At 41.8% G+C, this 27,203-nt stretch overlaps 1 protein-coding gene and 1 non-coding gene across 30 annotated transcripts in view; one reads left to right on the forward strand and one right to left on the reverse strand.

Annotated features, from left to right (window-relative positions):
- The window catches only part of ANK3 (ankyrin 3), a 678,945-nt gene that overhangs the window by 152,462 nt on the left and 499,280 nt on the right, over positions 1-27,203 (reverse strand). For all 29 annotated transcript variants that reach the window (XM_029059625.2, XM_029059631.2, XM_029059622.2 and 26 more), the window contains 2 exons: positions 14,779-14,877; positions 2,799-2,897 (listed from right to left, as the gene is read on the reverse strand). In XM_029059625.2, the coding sequence (XP_028915458.1) occupies positions 2,799-2,897; positions 14,779-14,877 (198 nt within the window). The remainder of the gene's footprint in view (positions 1-2,798; positions 2,898-14,778; positions 14,878-27,203) is intronic.
- LOC114810546 lies at positions 12,539-12,676 on the forward strand. Its single transcript, XR_003758242.1, has one exon. It is a non-coding gene; the product is annotated as a small nucleolar RNA SNORA7 (small nucleolar RNA).

Below are 27,203 nucleotides of genomic sequence, written 5' to 3' on the forward strand. Positions count from 1 at the left end.
CATTCCCTGCCTACAATGAGATTAGAGTCTAGAATGGTCTTTTCTGTAACCCATCCACCAAAAAAATTGCCAAGAAATTTTCTGCGTATAATCTTTTCTAAATAATTTGTACATAGTTTTGTTTCTATAATTTAAAAAATTAAGTATATATATATTTACACATATACTTAATTTTTTTAATTGTACGCCAAAAGAAATTCACCGAAGGGAAGGGAATATGTCTCTTTATTGCTGTACTGTACTTTCCCAAGTGCTTAATACAGTGTTCTGCGCACAGTAAGTGCTCAATAAATACCAAAAGAATGAATGAAAACCAAAGTAATATTAATTCACGAAAGGAGACAAGAAGTTCATGGAGGTGGATTTAGAGGTCCTTCCTCTTGAGAATTCCCTTCATCATATGTTAAATAATTTATACTCAATGCGATTCTGATGAGAAATGATTTTTAGGCTCAGTTGTTTTCAAAGTCACTAAAGCGATGTGACTAGTGCTGCAGCGGCTAAGAAACTTTTCTTCTTTCCTCAAACATTTGGTGTCCCCACGTGGCCATAAAGAGGAAAGACAAGGTTCCAAGCAAACATCTGTGGGGAAGTTTGCTGTAACTAGAAATCACTGGCTGCTGCCAGGGAGGAAGGAAAGAAGGGAAAGAAAGTAGAATATAGGAATAACACATTTTTAAAGGCTGAAAAAAATGGAGAAATTCACAAATTAGCTAAGCAGTCTTTGAAAATAATCTTTCCTTACATATTTGCATGCAATTAACCAAAATAGTGTCTGCTGATGAGTTTTATGCGACTCAGCACGCTAACAGAATGCATTTTGCAGTTTGAGGATAAACCGTAGTTAAAAATACAAAACGAGCTATAATTGGCCATGATTATTATATTCGCAAAATAAGAAGTAAGCAGAGAAATAAGGTTTGTGACATTATCCCAGGGAAAAGACTGCATTGGAATGGTATAGTGTTAATTAGTAAGAGGAGAATGCTCAAGGTATGCCAGTGATGATCTTCACCAAGAACCCTGAACCTGTGAAAATAAAAGAACAGTACTAACCCCCATGGCCACACATTAGAGACCATCACTATATATTTACTGATAATTTTTATATTTTGATTGATGGCATTTGTTAAGGACTTACTATGTGCCAGGCACTGTATTAAGTGCTGGGGTGAAATCAAGCCAATCAGATTGGACATTCTGTTCACAGTCTTAATTCCCATTTTACAGATGAGGTAACTGAGGTGCAGAAAAGTTAAGTGACTTGACCAAAGCCACACAGCAGACAAGTGGAAGAACTGGGATTAGAACCCATGTCCTTCTGAACCCATGTCCATCTGACTCCCAGGCCCATGCTCTATCCATTACACCAAGCTGCTTCCCATTACAATTACTCATTGTGAAAAAAAAATAATAGATCTGTCTGTAAGAAATACTTAAGAAAATGCAGTGTAAAAATATTCTGCATCTCATAGACCATTACCATCTGGCAGCTGTGGAGGCACCTAGTCACATATGTTTGTAAAATTGGTCCTTCAATACTATTATGGTGCTATTACGATTTCTGAAGGCTTGGCTCTGAGCCTCTTCATTTTATAGACTTGCAGCGCTTTCAGAAACACCAGCCTTAATGGGCGTTATCATGGAGTAAGATCTGCCTACAGCAATTTCTTGACCCTTGCCACTTCAGTGCTTCTAAAGCACTCCTGAAATGTTCTATTCTAAAATGTTGGTCAGAGAGAGGCAGGGAAAGAGGGAAAGAAGGGGGGGGGGAGGGAGAGCAGGACCCTAGGACATGAGAAGTGACCTGGTTGTGAGGGGTGAAGACATGAAGAGGGAGGGATAAGAGAGAGGGGAGTACTTCAGGCAAGACATGATACTTGAAGTGGGCAGAGTTTCTACAGATCGAAAGCATCTTTTATCTACAATTCCATGCAAAATTCTTCTTTAGATGCTCCTTCCTCTTGAGAAAGGAGGGGAGATATCGGAAGCAGATTCAACCAAACTAAATATGACCTGTTCTTTTAGATATGGCTTAAACTGGGTGAGAGGTCTCTGATCTTGGGCTCAGGAGATGAATGAGGGGAGAAGAGATGTGAGTCAACCTGGAGTCCGGAGTCACCTGGACTCAGCCTTGGGGAGACAGGAGAAGTAGCTAGTAGAAAGGGGAAAACCTCCACCTTGGACTTTCCTCACCCTCCCCACCCATTCTGTATTGTGGATACTGACAGAAAAGGGTTTCCTTCCCTCACCACAGGCACCTGAAGCCTCATGTTAGTACTGGAAATAATAAGGAAACCTATAGCTTTAGCTTACAGGAACTTCCTAGGGGTTGGTAAAACTCCAGGTGCTGGTGGAGTAGTCTAAAAAGACAATCATTATGGGGCAGAATTTCCTGGCCTACAATTTTTAACTTCCTGTCAAGAAGTGAATTAACACCTCACATGTGTTACTTTTGTTATTTTTCTATTCAAAATTTCCCCTAAACTAAGGGCTTTCATCCTTCAAAAAGAGTTCAAGAATTCAAGCACAAGTATTCTGATTATGCTCTTGTATTCTTTTTCCCTTTTTTCAGTTTGAATAAATGAATATTCCCACCTGAAATAAGGCTGCATTATACACCCATACCCTTATAAATAAATTATGAAGTCAATTCATTTTGGAGGGAATTCAAGAATTTAATAAACATGACTTCTGAAAATTGTTATGAAATCATGTAGGCAATCTCTGCAACTTCATCTAATATGTAAAAAAATACAGCTACAAGAGTTCCAAGAACCCATCAAAGAACCCCTTACCTTCGTTTTAGAAAGGATAGGAGCAGCTCGATCAAGTAGCATTTCCACAACCTGTTCATGTCCACTTCTAGCGCCACAGTGGAGTGGAGTAAGCCCATCCTATTGAAAGAAAACAGTCATTTCAATTAACTCCAACTGACTTCTACACACGGAGAAAGCATGCCATTTCACCAACCTACACAGTGTCTTGGGGCACCATATGCATGTAAGAAATACCTTTTGCTTTGATATTTTGGTGGTCTGAATGGATAAGTAGTCATTTCAATAAATGATGAATCTTTATTGAGTGCTTACTATGTGCGGATCACTGTACTAAGTACTTGGAAGGGTAGAGTACAGTAAAGTTAATGGGCACGGTTCCCACACTCAAAGAGCTAGTGGGAGAGGCAGACATTAAAATAAATTACAGATGTTCACTGGATAAGAAAATATATCATGTCATGTCCTGACATGATAAGAAAGAAGAAGCATATTTTATGGGGATGACATCGGATCCTATCACCAAACCAACAGCCCAGCCCTAGTCATTTTAGTATAAAATTTTTTTTTCCTTAAATAAAAACATCTCCTTAAATTTATGAGGTGCTACAGTCTGATTTTGTTTTTTCGATTTTTTTTTTTAATCCAGTAGACAGTTTGGAAGAAATCTGCCTTGTGCAACTTGCTAGAGACAAACAGTTTTAAGCAAGTTAACACAAAGACAAATCAAGTGGTGAAGCTTATGCCAATTAAAACCAACAAAACCCAACAATCTGAAATTAAAAAAGAGATTTAATACAACCATTTTCTAGAATGGAAAGTCTTCAAATCATAAACAACCACTCATCCTCAAATATGCTGAAGTTGCATTGAACAGTCAGTTCACTCTATAGAAATCATGTCATGCCTCAAAGTGTATAATACAGGATAACATTCTATTCAAATACTACCAGATAAGCTAAGATTTTTTTGTGAATATATACTAAAAAGTCAACATTTTTAATTTCCCAAGAAACTTACTTTAAGAATCTAGAGTTGATAACATATTTTCTAAAACTCTGAACAAAGGAACTGAAATGCATATGCAGCCAACTCATTTACCCTTATAACCTGCTCACCTCCTATATCAAACTATCCACCTTGAACCAAATTCATCCCAATCCAGTTCATCTGGGGTAAGTAGGCAATATGTATTATTAAATGTATTATCAACAAAAATTAGCATCTCAAAACAGTTCAAGACAGTGCAAATCCCCTGTAATCTTGTAATTCAGTCCTATCTATTATTTGTTGCCTGTGAGATTGAATTTATCGTTCTGCCTTTTTCTTGATTTGCATTAAGTTCAAACACCATATCTGTAATGTATTTATTTACATTAATGTCTCTCTCCCCTTCTAGACTGTAAGCTCAGTGTGGGCACAGAATGTGTCTGTTTATTGTTGTACTGTACTCTCCCAACTTCTTACTACAGTGCTCTGAACACAGAAGGCGCTCAATAGATATGATTGACTGACTTTAAAACTCCTAGAGCAAACCTCTGTCTCCTGAGTCATATTATTTATTTGGGTTTGTGTCAGCCAGAAGCTAGCCACAATTTGTAGTTCTTTAAACCCCTAGGATACTGGTGAATATAAAATGATACTTACTTTTGATGTTAAGAAAACAGAATTTTAAAAAGTTTTTGTTTTTTATTAGTCTTTGAAATAGGTGAATAAAGTGATTTATTATAAATCATCATTATTATAATATGATATATTACAATATTATTATACAGTTATTTGTTATCATCATATTAAGCACTTGCTCTGAGTCAAGAATTGTGCTAAGCACTGGGATAGATAACGAGACAGTCAGATCAGATACTGTCCCTGTCCCACAGAGGACTCATAGTCTGAGAGGGAGGGAGAATAGGCATTTGATTCCCATTTTACAGATAAAGAAACTAAGGCACTGAGAAGTTAGATGACTTGCCCATAGTCACACAGAAGGCAAGTAGCAGAGTTGGGAGTGAAACCTATATTTCTTAATTCCAAGTCCTGTGCGGGTTTTTTTTCCATTAGGGCACATTGTTTCTCACATAATATATTATAGCTGAGGTGAAAAGTACCTTATAGCCAGTACCCTTTCAATTGCCATTTGGCTTGGAGCAATTTTCAGCCCAAACTTGAAGCTGCAAGTTCATCTGAATCTTGCGCAAATTCACCATGACACTTTTGAGTGGTATATGGAGCTTCAAATACCAGAATATCCTCCAGGATACTCTTCTAGTCAGAGAACTAGATGCAAGATGTCATGATCACATCGCTACCCAGGAATAAACAACCCAGCTGTAATAACATTTTCAGGTCAGCTGAAAACTAAAGTCTGGATTTTATTTTGTTACATAAAACCCTGCAGGATGTTTTTATAGCTATATTATGCTTATTGATATTCCACTGTCAAAAACAGAAATTCTTTGGTGAATGATGAGATGTATAAAGGTGGAATGGCCTTCTTTGAAGGTATATGTTTGAATATGACAAGCCTTTCCCCACCCAGACCACCAAAGGGATGAGAGATTTGATTAGACAATTTTGTCTCTTGCTTTGAATGATGATGATGATGATGGCATTTGTTAAGTGCTTATTATATGCCAAGCACTGTTCTAAGCACTGGGGTACACACAAGGTAATCAGGTTGTCCCACATGGGGCTCACAGTCTTAATCCTCATTTTACAGATAACTGAGACACACAGAGAAGTTAAGTGGCTTGCCCAGGGTCACACTGCAGACAAGTGGCAGTGCCGGAATTAGAACCCACATCCTCTGCCTCCCAAGCCCATGCTCTTGACACTAAGCCATGCTGCTTCTCCAGGAGACATGCTACTTTACATAACCACTCATCAGAATGCTCTCCCTCCTCAAATCTGACAATTACTCTCTCCACCTTCAAAGTCTTATTGAGCGCACATTTCCTCCAAGGGGCCTTCCCCGACTAAGCCTCACTTTCCTCTTCTCTCACAACCTTCTGCGTAGCGCTGACTTTCCTCTTCTCTCACAACCTTCTGCGTAGCCCTGACTTTCTCCCTTTGTTCACCGACCCCAGCAGTTATGTTCTTATCTGTAATTTATTTATTTATATTAATGTCTCTCTTGACTGCAAGCTTGTTATGGGCAGGGAATGTGTCTGTTCATTGTTGCATTGTACTCTCCCAAGCGCTTAGTACAGTGCTCTGCACACAGTAAGCACTCAATAAATATGATTGAATGAATGAATGAATGAATTAGAACACTTGGCAAACAAATATTCTCTTTAGGTGACCATGATTTGCCTGGAGTCATACAGATAACCGGAAATCACAATGCCTGATGGTGGCCCAGAATTTTGTCTCAGAATTACCAATTGCCACCTTCCCGACTAAATTGTATTCCTTGTGGAGATGTTAAATTTTGGGAAATTAATTTGGCGAGATGGAATAATGAGAAATTGCTTCTAGTATTCCCTGTTCTCTAGTTCAAAATTTGAAATCAATCACTCTTCTTTTATTCCTTCAATCATATTTATTGAGTGCTTACTGTGGGCAAATCACTGTACTAAGCACTTGGGAGAGTGCAGTATAACAGTAAACAGACACATTCTAGAGGACTTTAGTGCACATGGCATTTTCTGCTGCCATAGCACTCTCAGCACCCTTTCCCACATTGGCCAGGGTGGTGTCTGGCTTTCATGACCTGAGCTTGTGGCAATCAATCAATCAACTGTCTTTATGAGCACTTACTGAGCACTGTACTGTGTGCTTAGGAGAGTACAATATAACAGATTTGGTAGACATGCTCCATGCCCACCAAGGAACTTATAGTCTAGCGGGGAAGAGAAAAGGCAGAGAGAAGAATGACCACTGGGCAATTTTGGGGGTCACCAAGCCAGGTTGATCCAGTTTTTTTTTCACCCCTTGAGCTCCCATCCCCAGGGGATCCTTGTGGTCCAGACTGACTCTGGGAAGAGGGGTTTAGGTAACTTTTGGGTCCAGAGGTCTAATTTGGACAAGATGCCATCTGACATCCCTGGGCCCACAGAACAGTGACTGAAATCCAAGGGGGAAATACAAAACTAGCGTATTGCTGGCATGTCATAGTCCTTGGATCCAACCAGAACCCTCAAGGCTACTGCCAACTGACCTAGTGCCCTAGAGAGCAGGAACAGGTCCAAACCTAAACGAAGAGATTGGATGAGAAGACCATCTTCTCTGAAATCATGTTAGGGCCAAAATGTGGCTGAATGCCAGTCGGCTCCCTGTTCCTGGATCTCTTTGGGACTCAACCTGCCCAGAATGACCTCTCTTTGACTGAGTATATTTCCAGAAAACCTGCAAGCAGCATGGAACACCCAAGGAAGGATGCCAGGAAAATGAAATGTAGGCAGCAGGGAGTAATGGACAAGGATGGACAGAGAGGAGGAATCCATGGACACAGTAAGGAAGGGAAACAAAATTGTCTTAGGCAAGTGGCATTATTTTATTCATCTAATGGTTCTTTTACTTCTCCATTTCTCTAGACTGTAAGCTCGTTGTGGTCAGGGAATGAATGTCCATTTATTGTTAAACTGTATTCTCCAAAGTACTTGATACAATGCTTTGGACACAGTAAGTGCTCAATAAATACGACTGAATGAATGAAAGAGGTACTGACCAGAATATGATTTTAGCAGAAAGAAGTTGAGTTAATATATATATATGCATATATATATATATATATATATATATATATATATATACACCAACATTCAGTGTGTGTTTAACTACCCATATGTTCTTGGGTATATTATTTTTAGAATGTTTCTTCTATCCAGTGGAAAATACTCAAATCACCAATGTTAGGATTTTCTTCCTAGCATCTATTTTTGTGTAGGGTTGCCTTTTCTAAGGCTCTCTTATCAGAGACTGCATTAGAAAGAGTACATGACTGCCTTCTGTCCTCTCAGGGTTAAGATTGGGTAGCTTATCCAAGCTAGTTTTGTAGCCTTTGAGGTCAATGTAAAATTCAGGGCTATATGACTAAGACTATCCTGACCCACACAGAACTGATGTTGGGGTCTATTTAAAATCGATTATTCACACCTACAAAAGTAATAGGGGCCAAGTTGACTGTGTGCCCTGGGTGGTTCAAGGACTATATCCAATCACAAAACCTTGTATCTACCTCAAGATTAGTACATATTCATCGATATTTAGGCATTAATTAAGCCCTTACTACGTGTTAAGTGCTTGGACGTGAACATGCACACACACACACACACACACACACTTGGGGTTTGGCCTAAGAACTGTTTCGATTTTCGATATAGGCCCATTAAACGATTTGGTGAGACCAGTGGGTCAGGTCTAGGCAGAAGGCTCAACATCCCTGCTGTCATTAGAAAGGTTGGAATGGCTAGAAGAGCATTGGCAATGAGAGAATGGGAGAAGATGGACCATAAATGGGATAGAACCATGAATTCACTGGGCAGAAACAACAGGGAGCACAATTCCTTGCACTAATGGGTAGAAGAAGTGGACTGAGAAGGAGAATGACACTCTGCAGTCCACAGAGCCTATCTCTAGCTCTGATCCCATGTCAGTTAGGTGTTAATCTTTGATTTGGCTGTACATCCATTAGCTGCAATTTATGAATTGCCTGGCCTATTGCCAATCCACAGCAAAATCATATGTATTTCACTATGTGAACCACTGGACTTTCCAGAACAATTAATAAATAACATTTAATTACCACTGTCCATTCCAGGACAGGTATCATAAGTAAAGGCCAAGAAACAACAACAGTGCAGCTCAGGGCAGTTCATACGCTTTCTTATTTATGAACACAGAGGCTATCGTCCACAGTCAGGAAGGTCTAACAAGTGTTACTTCCCTTCCTCCTGGTTAAGCGTAGCCCAGTTCTGTGGTAAGATTCCACTGCTGTTAGCCAATGCTTAAATAAAGATGGATTCAGTCAGGGACCAGCAATGAATGTAGGGGAAGGAATACAAGACTGAAATCTTGACTCGAGCTTTACCGTTCAAAAGGGAATTTGGTACTTTTGGTACGGTGCCTTTTGCTTTTCAGGAGACAATTAGGGAAGTTGATAGTACTAGTAATAATATTTATCATTTGCTGTGTGCAGAGCACTGTGCTATGCACAGAGCACTGTGCTATGCACTGGGCATTGTTTACAAGGAGATAACAATAGCATTCCATTCCAGAAAGCTTTCCACTCTTGTGTCACTAAATTGGAGAGCTGAAATTAGTATTTATGAACAATTTTGCTTTCTTCTTCCCAGACTTTCCTTCTCTTTCCCTCCTCCTCCTCCTCTGACATTTTAGTTGACTCCCTCCCCTTCACCCACACACCCAATCATTTGCTAATCCTTTCATCCAGAGAGAAGGGAATCTTTGATTGTGAGGGGAAGAAATGAATCTACAAATTCTTTGTATATTCTACACTTTCTTCCACAGAAAGTATGCATGGTTGGATGCCTGCCAGGAATCCAGCCTCTCCACCATTGATCTTGCTATTCCTGTTGAAACCCAGAACTATCCGTTACTAGTAGGCATGCTAAGGATCAAATCATCTGACTAGTTCTTCTGTCTAATTTTTCAAGTTTTTTCCCACCAAAATCCTCACTTGCTTCACTGAATCTAGACTTCACAAACATTAAAATGTTTGCCTAAAAGAGAACCAAAAAATGAGAGCAAAAATCTGAGAGAAGAGCCGACAAAACAGAAATTCAAAGTGGTATGGAAAATAAGTCTCCTTAGAACTTCAGGGATGGATGGGTGTGTCTTTAGAGGAGAAATAACTCCCAAACCTCACTCCACATCAGGCTTTAGCAAGCAATCTTTCCTTTTCTGCTCAGGAGCCCTAATCTCCCCAGAGGCTTTCTTAGAGCTGAGACTTCAAATCAGTGAAGGCAGTAGTTAGGGAGAACATCAAAGCTCCTCTGGAGTGGGAAGACATTCTACCTCTCCAGCCCATTCTTAGAGGAGTGTGTGGTCTAAGAAAAGATGGGTCCATTCAGGGCTATCAATTTTCAAGCTCAATCTGGAGGTGGGGAAGAGTTGAAGGAGCGGAACCATGTATTAAAACAGTGGTCACACCTTTCCCACCAGACTCAGGGTGTGAGCCATTAGTTCCGGGGATGACTTGATCCTGCAGAGACTTCTAGATCCAAAGGATCTGGAAAAGGGGCAGGTTACCCTGTAACAGGGGGTCTACGGCAACTTCGCTCATTCAACCTCCCCAAAATCCTACCCTGCCCGTGGTGTAACCTTGGGCAAGTTGCTTAACTCCTCCTTGCCTCAGTTTTCTCATCTGCAAAATGGGGATTCACTACCTGTTTTTCCTTCTACTTATCAATCAATCAGTGGTATTTATTGAGTGCTTAATGTATGCAGAGGATTGTTTGAAGTACTTGGGAGAGTACAACACAGGTGGTAGATAAGTCCCTTTCCCATAAGGAGCTTACAATCTAGAGGGGAGACGGACGTTAATATAAATCAAGAAATTCCATATATGAAGAGAGGTGCTGTGGGGTTGAGGGTGGGGTGACACTCCCATGCTTAAAGGGTAAAGATCTAAGTGCAAAGGCGGGGAGAATGGTGGCCTGTTGTATATGGAAGGGAAGGGAGTTCCAGTCAAAGGTCGGATATGGGCAAAGGGTCAGTGGAGAAATAGATGAGATCAGGGTACAGTGAGCAAGCTGGCACTATAGGAGTGAAATGTATGGACTCATTTGTAGTGGGAAATCTGCTGGGTAAGGCAAGAGGGGTGAGCTGATTGAGTGCTTGAAAGCCGATGGTAAGAAGTTTCTGTTTGATGCAGAGGTGGATGAGCAACCAAGCAGAGGGGCCTAGCGGTAAGAGCACGGGTTTGGGATTCAGAGGACCTGGGATCTAATTCCAGATCTACCACTTTTCTGCTGTGTCACGTTCTAGACTGAGAACCCTATGTGGGCAGGGATTGTCTCCATTTGTTGCTGAATTGTACTTTCCAAGTGCGTAGTACAGTGCCCTGCACACACCAAGCTCTCAGTAAATACAATTGAATGAATGAATGAATCTCGGGCAAGCCGCTTAACTTCTCTCTGCCATCTCTAAAATGGGGATTAAGATTGTGAGCCCTAAGTGGGACAACCTGATTACCCTGTATCTACTTCAGCGCTTAGAACAGTGCTTGGCATATAGTAAGCCCTTAACAAATACCATTATTATTATTCTTGAGAAGTGGGGCGATGTGGAGTGGACTTTTTTTTCTAGAAAAATGATCAGGGCAGTGAGGAAAATATGGACTGGAGTGAGGAGAGGAAGGAGGAAGGGAGGTCAATGAGGAAGGTGATGCAGTAGTCAAGGAGAGATATGTCCCTGGATCAGCATAGTAGAAGTTTGGATGGGGAGGAAAGGGAGAATTTTAGCAATGCTGTGAAGGTAAAACTGACAAGATTTGGTGACAGAATGAATATGTGGGTTGAATGAGAGAAATGAGTCAAGGATAATGCCAAGGTTACAGACTTGTGCGACATGGAGGATAGGGGTGTCTTCTACAGTAATTGGCAAGTAATAGGGAAGACAGGGTTTGGGTGGGAAGATGAGGAGTTCTGTTTGGACATGTTCAGTTTGAGGTGTCAGTAGGACATCCAGATAGAGATGTCCTAAAGGCAGGAGGAAATGGGAGACTCCAAAGAAGAAGACATGTCAGGGCTGCAGAAGTAAATGGAAGCATCCACAGAGAGAATGTTGTTGAAGGCATAGGAGTGACTTTGTTTTCTAAGGGAGTGGGTTTAGAGGGAGAATAGACAGAGACTCAGAACTGAGCCTTGAGAGACTCCCACTGTTAGAGGGTGGGAGGCAGAGAAGAAGCCTGAGAAAAATATAGAGAAGGAGCAACCAAGGAGATGGGAGGATAACTGGGAGAGATTAGATTGTATTTCAAGGAGATGGATGTGATTGGTCCACATGGTTGAAGGAGGATTTAGATGAAGTAGTGGCCACCGGATTCGGCAAGAAGAAGGTGACTGATGACTTTAGAGAGGACAGTTTCTGTGGAGTGATGATGGCAGAAACCACATTGGAAGGGGTCAAAAAAGAAGAGGAGAAGAGGAAGTGGAGGCAGAGTGGGTGTAGACAACTCTCAGAGTTGGGAGATGAATTCTGGGAGGGTGATTATTAGAGGGATCCATGAAGTCAAGGGAGGGCTTTTTTTTTAGACTACAGGATACATGAACACATTTGAAGGCAGGAGGAAAAAACAATTGAAAGGTGAGGGGTTGAAGATGGTGGTCAGAGGGGAAGAAGGGAGGTGGAAGTGGAAGGAGTATACTTTGGAAAGAGGTGAGCTATCTCCTCTTGAGATACTGCTAGAAAGATGGGGCAGTCTTAGACTGTGAGTCCCATGAGGGACAGCCCCTTATTATCTTTTATCTACTACAGTGATTGGCACAGCACTTAGAACAGTGCTCAATGCTTAGAACAGTACTCAGCACTTAGAACAGTTCGCAGAGATTAGAACAGCACCTATGCTATTGATGCTTGTCTACTTGTTTTGTCCTGCTGTCTGTCTCCCCCTTCTAGACGTGAGCCCGTTCGGGTAGGGATTTTCTCTATCTGTTGCCGATTTGTACTATCCAAGCGCTTAGTACAGTGCTCTGCACACAGTAAGCATTCAATAAATACGACTGAATGAAAAGTGCTTAGCACATAGTAAGCGCTTAACAAATACCATCATTATTATTATACATACCCACTTAACTCTCCTCTCAGGGTCGCTTCTGGAGAGTTTCCAGTACTCTACCAGTCTCGGCTATGAGAGGGAGAGTCATGTAGAGGCCTACACATTCCATTCCTAGCTTGGGCAGTGGCTAGCGAGTGGAAGGCAATCTGCTACAAGTCAAAACTCACCCATGCTGGGCAGCAGCGGCATGGGAGAGAGTTGAGGGCAGACTCGAGTTTACTGCACAGAAGGCAGCAACGGTAAATCACTTCCGTATTTTTACCAAGAAAACTCTGGATACACTACCAGAACGATTGCAGATGGATAGCGGAGCGTTCTGGGAGAGATATGTCCGTGGTGTTGCTATGGGTCGGAAACGACCCGATGGCATAGGACAAGAAGTACTTAACGAATACCACAATTATTATTATTATTACCGGCTAGTTGCACATATCTAAAATTTACAAATCTAAAATTTCTGCTGAAAAGGAGCAACCATCTGCCAGAGTGAGAAAAATTCTTTGCAGGTCCCACGCAAATGTCCCATGGCCAATAGAGGAGGGTAGCAATTTTCAGTTTTCCCTGGTTGTGAAAAGTTAACTCAGTTACCTCATCTGTAATATGGGGATTAAATCCTTCTTCCTCCAGCTTTGCCTGTGAGTCCCATGGGAGACAGGGACTGTGTCCAACCAAATTAGTGTGTATCTACCCCAGCACTTACAAGAGTTCCTGGCACATAGTAAGCACTTAACAAGTATTATTTTTTAAAAAGAGAATTTTCCTACAGCATGAAAAACACACTCATTTTAGGTTTACCCTTTAAAAAATCATTCAGGTCATTTCAGGTGTAGATGTCCCAGCCAATCAACTCTACAAATAGTGCAGATATGTGATTTGCAAAAACAGAATGTTGGGGTGTATTATGGGATATTCTTATTTGCACAAATAAAATTATGGAAACTTAAGAAAGGCTAAAGTCAGTATATAATAACACATCTTAATGTATATAACCCCTACTCCAAAGTGATAAAGATAACTGACTAGAAATATGCCAGGAACATTGCTTTCTAAAGAGCAGTAAAGATCCCAGAACTGTTGATTCCCAGGTCTGAACTCATCTATGTGACTAGAGTGACCGTAGAAAGATGGGAATGAGATTTGCCCAGGAATCTCGGTTTCACAGCCTGAACTGCCTGGCTCTGAACAATCATTAGCCAAGTGTTATCCAAATTGGGTGGCTCTTTAAAAAGTCTCCATCTGACACTAATCTTGTCCCAAGCAAGGAATTGGCGGGACAGAAGGGGAAGGGGTTTGTACTCTGTGTCTCCTTCTTCTTCGTTTCCAATAAATAATAATAATATTGATAGCAATAATAACAATTATGGTATTTGTTAAGTGCTTACCATATTTCAGGCACTGTATTAAGTGGGGTGGATTCAAGCAAATCGGGTTGGACAAAGTCCCTGACCAAAATGGGGCTCACAGTCTCAATCCCATTTTTCAGATGAAGCCACTGAGGCCCAGAGAATAATAATAATAATAATAATGATAATGTTGGTATTTGTTAAGTGCTTACTACGTGCAGAGCACTGTTCTAAGCGCTGGGGTGGATACAGGGGAATGAGGTTGTCCCACGTGAGGCTCACAGTCTTCATCCCCATTTTACAGATGAGGGAACTGAGGCACAGAGAAGTGAAGTGACTTGTCTAAGGTCACACAGCAGATAAGCGGCAGAGCTGGGATTAGATCCCATGACCCTGTGACTCCCATGCCTATGCTCTATCTACTTAGCCAATGTTATTTATTGAGAGGCAGCAAGGCTTAGTGGAAAGAGCACAGGCTTTGGGAGTCAGAGGTCATGGGTTCTAATTCCGGCTCCACCGCTTGTCAGCTGTGTGACCTTGGGCAAGTCATTTCACTTCTCTGTGCCTCAGTGACCTCATCTGTAAAATGGGGATGAAGACTGTGAGTCCTACGTGGGACAAACTGATCGCCTTGTATCTACCCCAGCACTTAGAGCAGTGCCTGGCACATAGTAAGTGCTTAACAAATACCAACATTATTATTATTATTATTATTTATTTGAGAGCCTACTGGGAGCAGAACACTATACTAAGCGGTTGGGAGCGTAAAATACAACAGAGTTATTTGATACGTTCCCTGCTCCTAAGGAGCTTACAGTCTAGAGGAGAAACAGACATTAATATGAACCACCAAAAGTAGCACTTCCCACACTTCAGAGAATCAAGGTTCAAGTCTGTTCATGTATTACACACTTACCCTCGTTTTGGCATCAATTTTAGCTCCTCGATCAAGCAGTAGTTTTACCATATTGGCATTTCCTCTCTTAGATGCCACGTGCAAAGGTGTGATATCATTCTGTTGGGGAGAAAAAAAAATCAGTTTCTGTTTTTGTGGTTTGGAAAGCGCTTGTTCAGATCATGACCAACACCTTGTTCAAATATCTTCCTCTGACAAGTAACAACAGCTTTATTTTCCCTCAGAGGAGGAAAGGAAGAACGAGTGATGACATGACTCTTTACCTGGGAGCCTCCTTAGGGAGAAGGGTCTGGTCTATTTGGTTTTCATGAGAAGGCTCAATATGACACGATGGTTCTTGGAAGATTTTCTGCTCCGAAGCCCTGCATCTGGAACTCAGTGTATCTCATCTCATACTCTTGAACACTGCATCAAGGTTAAGACTAGGTTTAAATACTTTTATATTATTGAATCCCTTAAACCACAACACTTCTCAGAGTGTGCCTAGAGTTGTCAAGGGGTGGAAATAAAGTTAATCTCTTTGCTTGAAAACAACACATGATATTTTTTTCAGGGGCGCATCGATGACCAAGGTCTCTTGGACCCATCAATTTTGAATGGGTTTATGGGTCCACATCAGCATCAGGCATTTTTGAGTCTCCCTTCACTGAAAACCAATCCTTGTTTTTTGACCTGATGTCAAGAAACAGCCACATTATTATTATTATTGTTATTATGGTATTTGTTAAGCTCTTACTATGTGACAGGCACTCTTCTAAGCACTGGGGTGGATGAAAGAAAATCAAGTTGCCCCATAAGGGGCTCAGTTTTAATCCTCATTTTACAGATGAGGTAATTGAGGCACAGAGAAGTGAAGTGACTTTCCCAAGGTCACACAGCAGACAAGTGGCAGAGCTGGAATTAGAACCCAGGTCCTTCCGACTCCCAGCCCCAGGCTCTATCCATTAGGCAGCGCTGCTTCTCTCAATTGGAAAAATAGAGTGAAGTTCACTGTGGCTTCTTCGAGGGTGTTTATTGTAATAATAATTTCCTTTACTAGGGTATATTTTTGTCTTCCATGGAGATTGTCAAGTAGACTGTAAACTTGTTGTGGGCAAGGAATGTGTTTACCAGCTCCTTTACATTGTACTCACCCAAGCACTTAGTATGGTGCTCTGCACACAGTAAGCATTCAATAAATATGATTGATTGATTGATATTTATTTATAAGTAACGTTATCTATTTTGGGGGCCTGATTCCCACTTCTCAGCGTAATGGGGTTCAACTTTGCTCTCGCACACATAAGAAAGCACTCAGTGGAACCAGATTTATCAGGGGCCTCTTTAGAGTCCGGTGACTTTCCCACTGCCCGATGGAGAGTGGCTTTTAATTCACAGAATTAAAATGAAAAGGCCCAACTACGAAGGATTTAAGGTCAAGAAACAGGTAAACCACCTTGGTTTTCAAGGGGCTGTTTTTCTGTCCTTTGGGGTGACTTATAACAGCTGGCAGGAAGAAATTAGCTTCCCGATGACTGCACAGCTAAATTTTATGGGAAACATCTGTCACCCAGCTGAACACATCAGTTGAAGCTCAGATGAACTGCAGTGTGGTGGAGTCGAAGAGACTCATGTCACCGACGGCTCGGAAATGCTCTCCCAGCAGCCCTGCAGCAGGTAATGTTGGTATTTAAGCGCTTACCACGTGCAGAGCACTGTTCTAAGCGCTGGGGAGAATACAAGGTGATCAGGGTTGCCCCACATGGGGCTCACAGTTTTAATCCCCATTTTACAGATGAGGTAACTGAGGCACAGAGAAGTGAAGTGACTTGCCCAAAGTCACACAGCTGGCAAGCGGCAGATCCGGGATTAGAACCCATGACCTCTGACTCCCGAGCCCAGGCTCTTTCCACTGAGCCACGCTGGGAAGTCCACCTCACTGAGGCTGAAACAGAAAGGACTGCAAGCCTTCCTCAAACTGAACTGGGTTGTGCAGGGCATGATAAGGAGTGCGGGTTATTTTGCACCCAACCTCTCTTGCCTTAGATGGATTTAATGATCATTGTTCCAGGTAGACTAATTTTAGGGGGAACATATTGCCAGTTCTCATATTGTGAGTTTTCACATTGATATAATCCCCCACCACACAACATGAAAAACACCATGGTCTAGTGGAAAGAGCAAGGGACTGAGAATCAGAGGTCTTGGGTTCTAATAGCTCAGTGGAAAGAGCATGGGCTTGGGAGTCAGAGATCATGGGTTCAAATCCCAACTCTGCCACTTGGCAGCTGTGTGACCATGGGCAAGTCACTTAACTTCTCTGTGCCTCAGTTTCCTCATCTGAAAAATGGGGATGAAGACTGTGAGCCTCACGTGGGATAACCTGATTACCCTGTATCTACCCCAGCGCTTAGAACTGTGCTCTGCACAAAGTAAGCGCTCAACAAATATCAACATTATTATTATTATTATCCTGGTTCTGCCACTGACCTGTTATGTGACCATGGGCAAATCATTTAACTTTTGTGGGCCTCAGTTTTCTCATATGTAAAATGGGGATTCAGTATCTGTTCTCCCTCCCTCTTAGACTGTGAGCCCAATATGGGACCGGAACCGTGTCTAACCTGATTAATTTGGTTCTAGCCCAATTCTTAGTATGGGGTTTGGCACAGAGTATGAGCTTAATACCATATCGTCATTACCGCACAAAGACAACAAACACTACAATCTCACTTATGTATGGTATATGTTCAGAATTTTAAGATTCCACAGACTTTGCCAGCCTTCCTGCTCCTCTAATGCCAACCTACTCAATGTAGATCTCATCTGTCTCACTTCCAACCACTCGCCCACATCCTGCCTCTGGCCTGGAACAACCTCCTTCATATCCAACAGACAATCATTCTCTCCATCTTCAAAACCTTATTAAAAGCACGACCTTCCAAGAGGCCTTTTCTAACTAAGTCCTCAATACCTCTTCTCCCACTTCCTTCTGTATCACCCTTGCAGTTGGATTTGCACCCGTTATTCACCTTCCTCTCCTCTTCTCCCACTTCCTTCTGTGTCACTGAGACTTGCTCCCTTTATTCCAATGCTTAGAACAGTTCTTAGTAAGCACTTGACAAATACCAATATTATTATTATTATTCGCCCCCCATCCCAACCCCACAGCACTTATGCACATATCTGTAATTTCTTTATTTATATTAATGTCTGCCTCTAGACTTTAAAGTCATTATGATCAAGGAATGTGTCCATTTATCATTATATTGTACTCACCTAAGTGCTCTGCACACAGTAAGTGCTCCATAAATATGGTTGAGTGAATGAATGATCCACTACCTCTCAGCCCCACATCACTTTAAGTACCTATCCATAACTTATTTATTTATTTTAATGGCTGTCTCTTCCTCTAGACTGTAAGGTCAATGAGGACAGGGAATGTGACTACCAGACTGTGAGCCCATTGTTGGGTAGGGATTGTCTCTATCTATTGCCGAGTTGCACTTTCCAAGCGCTTAGTATAGTGCTCTGCACACAATAAGCACTCAATAAATACAACTGAATGAATGAACTCAGTTATACTGTGTTCTGCTAAAAGACAAATACTAAGCTCTGCACACGGTAAGCACTCAATAAATACGACTGATTGATTAATTCCCTAAAAGCTCCCTCCTTGCTAGCTCTCCCTTGAAGGCAATCAGAACTTCAGAAAAGGGAGCTTCTCCAAATGGAGCAACTACCCTTCCTATAATCAGACAATGGCTCCAGGGTGAGATTAAAGATTAGAACAAGTAAACAGGAACCCAAACGAGGGAAACACACCACATTTAATAGCTTCCCTCTAAGATAAGGATCCTTCCATTCATTCCCTGGAGGTATTCTAAGACACTAGAGACAGATGGCAGTAGGGCTTTCTTCAGCCTGTTAAATCTCTGAATCATTATGTCAAACCACATCCAGGCTACCGTCTTCTTTATCCTCATGCTCCGTTCAATCATGGCATAATCATAGAGCTACTCACTACTTTCACTGCTGCGGCGAGATTTCTAAACTTCAGCCTTGGGCTGAAAGAACATTTTCTTTGGTAATTCTAATGAAAGTGATGGGGGCAATAATGGAGAAGAGATCTAGAGGCAGAGAAACAGCCTTCTGCTCTCTAAGAAGCAGCCTTAGACCCATGGATTCAGTATAATGATTTCTAGCTGCCCTATATGGTTGTTCCACCATTTGCGTGACTTGGTAATTTTCTTAAAAGTCCAAAGTTTTACTCATAGCTTGTTTTCTGAAACCCACTAGCTGTCCTTCACACTCAAATGTGATACTGATAATGAATTCTGTCTTTGTGGAGGACTCATCCTGTCATACTTGGTGCATGCAAAGACAATTCTTTGCCATGCTGATGTGTTCACACTTGCAAGATGAGTTGTTGATTTCAAATGTCTCCCGAATGTCTCTGTCTCCCATCCCTCCTTATGGCTCTGCAGTTTGGGAATAGCCTCTTCCAGGCTGGTCTCCCTATCTCCCTACTGCTGTAGCCTCCCAACTGTATGTGGATACTCCACATTTTTTAAGATTGGAAAGCCCTACATTTTTTAAGAATTTATCCTGATACTACTACTAATAATAATAATTGTGGTATCTGTTAAGTTACTATGTGCTAGGTACTGTTCTAAACCCTGGGGTGGATACAAGCAAATTGGGTAGGACAAAGACCGTGTCCCAAACAGGGTTCACAACCTTAATTCCCATTTTACAAATGAGGTAACTGAGGCCCAGAAAGGTAAAGTGATTTGCCCAAGGTCACACAGCAGACAAGTGGCAGAGCCAGGATCAGAATCAAGGTCCCTCTGACTCCCAGGTCCATACTCTATATACTAGACCATGCTGCTTCTCATGCTGTTCTCCCTGCTTGCATGTATCCCATTTGAGGGAACCATTCAGAAACTGTCCAGAGTTTTGCTTTGATCATTCTTATCACATGGGAACCAATGTTCAAACAATCAATCACTCATATTTATTGAGCAATTACTGTGTGCACAGCACTGTACTAAGCGCTTAGGAGAGAAAAATGTAACAATATAACAGACACATTCCCTGTCTACAACAGGCCTACAGTCTAGAGGGGAGACAGATATTAGTTTAAATCAATGAATTAGAAATACTCATCATTGTAAGCACTGTAGGGCTGAGAGGAGGAGTGAATAAAGGGAGCAAATCAGGCAATGCTGAAGGGAGTGGGAGAAAAGGAAATAAGGGTTTAGTCAGGGAAGGCCTACTAGAGGAGATGTGACTTCAATAAGGCTTTGAAGGTGGGAAGAGTATTTGTCAGATATGAGAAACTGCATGACTTAGTGGATATAACACAGGCCTGGAGTCAGAAGAACCTGGGTTCTAATCCCAGCTCTGTCCCACGTCTGCTGTGTGACCTTGGGCAAGTCACTTAACTTCCCTGTGCCTCACCTACTTGATCTGTAAAATGTGGAAAAGGGTGTGAGCCCCATGTGGGATGGCGATTGTGTCCAAGCTGATTAACTTTTCTCTACCCCAGTGCTTGGCACATAGTAAGCACTTAACAAGTGGTTATTACTGTTATTATAATAATCATAATAAGAGGGAGGGCATTCCAGGTTAATGTCAGGATGTAGACAAGAGATTGATGGGGACTTATGTCTCCACAGCATTTATGTATAAATGTATATATCTATAATTCTATTTATTTATATTGATACCTGTTTACTTGTTTTTATGTCTGTCTTCCCGCTTCTAGACTGTAAGCTCAATGTGTGCAGGGATTGTCTCTATTGCTAAACTGTACTTCTCAACTGCTTAGTTCAGTGCTTTGCACACAGTGCGTACTCCATAAATACGACGGAACGAATGAATGAACTCTGTTACATTGTACTCTCCCAAGCACTTAGTACAGTGCTCTGCACACAGTAAGTGTTCAATAAATACGATTGATTGATTAGATGGCACATGCAAAATTGTTCAAGAAACCAGATGTGCCTTCACATCTAGATCAAGTCTCCCAGTCATATAGTGTCATTTTATGGTAGTTCAGGGACACACCTGGAGAGTTTCCAGTACTCTACCAGTTTCGGCTCTGAGAGGGAGGATCAAACAGAGGCCTACCCAAACCATTCCTAGCTTGGGCAGTGGCTAGCGAGTGGAAGGCAATCTTCTACAAGTCAAAACTCACCAGTGCTAGGCAGCAGTGGCATGGGAGTGAGCCGAGGACAGACTCGAGTTTACTGCATGGAAGGTGGCCATCGTAAATCACTTCTGTATTTTTACAAAGAAAATTCTATGGATACACTACCAGAAGGATTGCAGATGGAGATTGCGACATTCTGGGAGAGAGGTGTCGCTACGGGTCAGAAACGACTCGACGGCGTAAGACAAGAGGGGCTTATTATGTGCCAGGTACTGTACTAAAAACTTTTCAGCCACGTTGGATACAAGATAATCAGGTTGGACAGTCCATGTCCCATTTGGGGCTCACAAGTCTTAGCCCTGTTTTGTGGATGAGGTAACTGAGGCCAGAGAAGTTAAGTGACTTACCCAAGGTCACAGAGCAGGCAAGTGGTGGAACTGGGATTAGAATCCAGATTCTTATGATGCCCAGGCTTATGTTCTATTTCCTAGGCCATGCTGCTCATCTCAAAATCTCCTTTAGACATTTAAAACTTCACTGAGATACTCAATTCAATAATATTCATTCCAAATATTCTATGCATTCTGTACCCACAAGCATCACTGAACCATAGCATGTCCAAAACTGAGCTCCTAATCTTCCCTCCCTAGCCTTGTCCTCTTCCTGACTTCCCTATCACTGTGGATGGTACGACCATCCTTCCCGTCTCTCAGGTCTGCAACCTCGGTGTCATCTTTGACTTGGCTCTCTTGTTCACCCCACACATCCAATCCGTCATCGAGACCTGCCGGACTCACCTTTATAATATTGCCAAGATCCGCCCTTTCCTCTCCACCCAAACGGCTATCTTACTGTTACGGGCTCTCATAATATCCTGGCTGGATTGATATATCAGCCTTCTCTCTGATCTCCCTTCCTCCCGTCTCTCCCCGCTCCAGTCTATTCTTCATTCTGCTGCCCGGCCCATCTTCCTGCAGAAATGCTCTGGGCATGTCACTCCCCTTCTTAAAAACCTCCAGTGGTTGTCTATCAACCTCCACATGAAACAAAAACTTCTCACTCTAGGCTACAAGGCTCGCCATCACCTTGCCCCCTCCTACCTATCCTCCCTTCTCTCTTTCTACTTCCCCCTCCCCGCACGCTCCGCTCCTCTGCCGCCCACCTCCTCACCGTCCCCCGTTCTCACCTATTCCGCCGTCGACCCCTGGGCCACATCCTCCCACTGTCCTGGAATGCCCTCCCTCCTCACCCCCACCAAACTAATCCTCTTCCCCTCTTCAAAGTCCTTCTTAGAACTCACCTCCTTCAAGAGGCCTTCCCAGACTGAGCTTTCCCTTTTCCCTCTGCTCCCTCTGCTGCTTCTCTGCCCCCCCTTCACCTCCCCTCCCTTTTCCCCCCCTCCCCTCTGCTCCTCCCCCTCTCCCTTCCCCTCCCCTCAGCACTGTGCTCATCCACTCAATTACATATATTCTTTATTACCCTATTTATTTTGTTAATGAGATGTATATCACCTTGATTCTATTTATTGCTATTGTTTTAATGAGATGTACATCTCCTTGATTCTATTTATTGCTACTGTTTTTGTCTGTCCGTCTCCCCCGATTAGACTGTGAGCCCATCAATGGGCAGGGACTGTCTCTATCTGTTGCCGATTTGTACATTCCAAGCACTTAGTACAGTGCTCTGCACATAGTAAGCATTCAATAAATACCATTGATTGAATGAATAGCATTTTATTAATCCTAGTTTTCTTCAATCCTTGGTAGATAAGTATATTTTAGTAAAATATTAACATTCAAATTTAGGCATACATAATTCAAGAAATAAAGTTAAAGTGGGTGGGAAATAAATGAGTTACAGATATTATGTAATCTTTAACTTGTGACCAATCCAAAAAATATCGAAGTATTTTGGTCCCTTATAGATAGATTTTGAAACAACATAAAAAATGAAGTTCTGCATTTGCCTTGAAAATTTTGAGTTAGAGTCAGAGTCCAGACAAATAACTCCCATCAATGTCAAAGTTTGGCTGCAAATCATTATCTACAATTCTCTGGCACTAACCTCTCTATTGTAAAGTTCTGAACTGACACATTCTGTCATTCAGCATATTTTTAGGTCTTTGATCCTCCACAAAATTCTCTCTTTGTTCTTCAGATAGAATGGTAAAACAGAGAAACGTCTGAAAATGTTTTACTGCAGAACAAAATAAATTTCTTCGAAAATAATCTGATTCCTTGAACAGTGCAGCATGGTTGGAAGGTTTTTAAGAAGCACCCTAAGAACATTATTATTCCTTCTTAGAATGTAGTATAGCATTGATGACCACGATACTGTGTCATAAAATAAAATGCTGCAGAACTCTGCAATTCCATTCAAGTAAACAAAGTACTAAATAACTCTTGCAATCATCACTTTTGTGTTATTACCAGTCACCTTATTCTCTGAACACCAACATATTCAATTGAGAGCCTGTTTCAACTTAGAATACCTCATTGTTGCTCTAGGGATTTACCATTCACACAGCTCAAAACAGAATAAGACTTAAACCTAATAGACATATATTAGAGAGAAGGGACAGAAGGGAAGGAAAGGGAGGAAGTGGGGAAGGAGAGAGAGAAAGAGAGACAAACACAGAGATAGACAGAAACACACACGTATGTACACACACACACACACACATATTTATCTCTGTGTGAAGGCACTATGCCTGGAATAATCCATGTGACTTATTTTCATCATTTAGTTACAAAGTTCTGAGTAACCGCAAAAGGCGAAAATGATATTTTTTCAGTGCCTTTAGGATGGATTCTAATTTTACCAGTATTCTGCAATTTTTCAATCTATTTCTAAATTAGCTGTAGTAGGGGCTTTTGCTGTTGGGGTTTCTTGTTTTTGTATTGGAAAGTTTCTAGGGAAATGTTCTTTTAATTAAAGCATGGTGATTGGGATGGGAATGAGAGAGGAGGGTGGGAAAGGGCAAGTGTGCAGAATTTCCAGGTGATAATAGATACCAATAGGCCTTCCATCACTGGCAAAATTGTTCAGGTACATATATACCGAAAACAGTTAATGCAAATGTTCCAAATGGAACTGACAATCTGAACAAGGTTGTCAGACTCTTGTTTCTAAGTTACTGTTCACAGTTAGAATACCTTGTACAGGAGGGCTAGTATTTAAAATGAGGAGGAAATAGCTAAATGAAAAAGTTTATTGTCAGAAAAACGGAATACACATTTTGATTGGTTTGCTTTGCATTTCTTTTAAAGGAATCAATATCTCTCGGATGTCTGACTCAGTCAACCAAATCAAGCAATCGATTAATAATATTTACTGAGCACCTACTGTCCACAGAACACTGTATTAAGGACTTTAGAAAATACAATGGAATTAGTAAAATGTGCCTGGCACATAATAATAACAATAATAATAGTACTTGTTAAGTGCTTACTATGTATCAACCACTGTTCTAAGCACTGGGGTAGATAGAAATTAGTCAGGTTGGACACAGACCCTATCCCACACAGGGCTCACACACTTAATTCCCATTTTACAGATGAGGTAATTGAAGCCCAGAGAAGTGAAGTGACTTGCCTAAGGACAAACAGCAGACATGTGGTGGAGCCAGAATTAGAACCCAGGACCTTCTGACTCCCAGGCTCGTGCTCTATCCACTAAGCCACGCTGCTTCTCATAGTAAGTGCTTAACAAATACCATAATTATTATTATTAAATACTATTGATTGATTGATGAGCTAGGTTTTGATGGTCAGTCCAATTAGCCCTGACATTTGGGATGGGGAAAAGGAAACCAGGAGAATCACTCCCTGAGGGCAATCTAACTCATGCTTTGAACAGAGGCATTGGAAGCAGGCCAATCAGAGGGAAGGATGGGGGAAGTAGAAGGGGAGCCAGGTAGCTGGGGAAGAAGACCCTTAGCCTTCTTAAGGTGGGAGGTTACAAAATGTTTGCCTGGAAGAGCAGGACACAGGAAAAGCTTGTTGCTATGATCCTGGACAGGCACGGGGCACAAAGGGTGGTTGGAGATGATCCTGGGTAAGTGTTAGGGTACCCCTAAAGGTTTAGGGCCCCTCAGCTGGGACTCTAGAGGAGCAACACTCCTGCCTCTGAGGGGCAGAAAGGACATGTGAAGGACTCAAAAAGGGGGAGAGTGGAACCTGGGATGCCCCAAGAGAAGCAGGGAAAGGACCCAACTAACAGATCTACAAAAAGCCAATTTGAAGCGGCATTCTTTTTATTGTTACTGAATAAAGAATACTCTTCAGTGTTACTGAGAACTCTGATCTTGGTGTCTGGCTAGGAGGTCTGGGTGCCTAGAAGATGCACGGAGCTGAGAAGCTGTGGAAGGGGGAGGAATTACTTTTTTCACAAGATTCTATAGCCAGGCCTGGGACCTAGGCGGGGAGGGAGGTAGCCTAGACCCCAGTGACCCCTTCAACTTGGGGGGAGACACCTGGGTAGCGATAAAGGTGTACATTTGGGGTACACTGGGCAGAAGGTGGCCAACCTGATGAGGGTGAGAGGCAGGAATTGGAGGTCTTTAGAATCCAGGGGAAGCTATCCAGAGTCTAGGCACTACTCAAGTGACTCCAAGGGCTATTTCAGCTGGGATTTGGGGCTGAGAATCTGGTAATGTCACACCATGCCCACAAGGAATTTACAATCTGTGAGACAGACAGACCCTAATATAACTTACAGATAGGAGAAAGACAGAAAAGGGGGTGAGTACATAGATTAGTGCTTAAGTAATAGGTATATGAGGTAAGTACAGAAGTGTTTTGGCAGGTTGAGAGTGCTTAAGTGCTTAGGTATTGCAAAAGAGCTCAAGCGGCAATTGGGGGGTGGGGATAGAAAATAGAGAAATTAGAAATCAACTTGTGATTTTAGATGGGCTCTGGGGTCTGTCACATAGGACGTTCCAGGCACAGGGGAGGGTGTGAGCTACAGATCAGTGGTAGGAGAGATATAAGGAATAATAGATTAGCCTGAGAGGAAAGCAGGATCGACTGAAAATAGGAAGTATTCATAAATCCTTAATTAGAGAGCTCAGAATTCAGCTCTAGACTGTAAACTCCTTGTGGGCAAGGAACCAGCTCTCTTGTAATGTACTTTCCCAATTGCTTGGTAAAGTGCTCTGCACACAGTAAACACTCAAAAACACCACTGATTGACTGATAGGGAAGCAGCATGGCTTGGTGGATAGAGCACAGGCCTGGGAGTCAGAAGGTTTTGGGTTCTAATCCTGTCTCCACCACTTATCTGCTGTGTGACCTTGGGTAAGTCACTTCACTTCTCTGGGCCTCAGCTGTAAAATGGGAATTGAGACTGTGAGCCCCACATGAGCCAGGGACTGTGTTCAACCTGATTTGCCTGTATCCACCCCAGAGCTTAGTACAGTGCCTGGCACATAGTAAGCGCTTAATAGATACCACAATTATTATTATGATAATGATTGATACATCTTTTTAAGAGAAAATTTATATGGCATCCTTACAGATAATTTTCAATCACAAAAACTGTGGTATTTGTATGTGTTTTCTGTCATTAAGCACTGTATTAAATACTGGGGTAGATTCAGATATTCAGGTTGGACAAAGTTCATATCCCACATGGAGTTCACAGTCCAAGTTGAGGGGGAACAGGTTTGCTCGAGGTCACAAGGCAGGCCAGTGGTGGAGCTGGAATTGGAACCCAAGTCCACTGAATCCCTGACCTGTGTTATTTCCCGTAGGCCACTCTGCTTCTTAACAGGTGTACTCTAAACAAATTATAAACAGAGAAGAGATCTTATAATTAAGAGATCTGAATTATAGATTTGAAAAAATACAAATACAAAAAATACACATACTATTTTTGAAGGTTCCTATGCTTCTTAATAGAATTCTATTATAATTGAAGAGGTATATCTAAACAATCATATGTGCATAGCACTTGGGAGAGTATAACATAACAAATAACTGACATATCCCCTGCCCACAATGATCTTACCACTAAAATGGAAAGGATTTTTATTAAAAGAACTAAATGTCAAGTTCCTATGATTTCTGAGAAAAAAACCCGACATCTTTTCCACCCAAAGTAATTCAATCTGGAAGGTTTGTGAACTCTCAGTGAATTTTAAAATGATACCCCCTTCTTTCCTTTGAAACTTGGCCTTCTTCTGAAATTTCAAACATGCCAAAGAATGAAAGCAGGTGCTCTTGCTGTGTTTGAGTTAATTTTGTTTTGAAATGAAGTTGCTTGCTTGAAAATTGCTCCGGTTTACTGT

The sequence above is a fragment of the Ornithorhynchus anatinus genome, chromosome 3 (genome assembly GCF_004115215.2).
Source record: "Ornithorhynchus anatinus isolate Pmale09 chromosome 3, mOrnAna1.pri.v4, whole genome shotgun sequence".
Classification (NCBI taxonomy): domain Eukaryota; kingdom Metazoa; phylum Chordata; class Mammalia; order Monotremata; family Ornithorhynchidae; genus Ornithorhynchus; species Ornithorhynchus anatinus.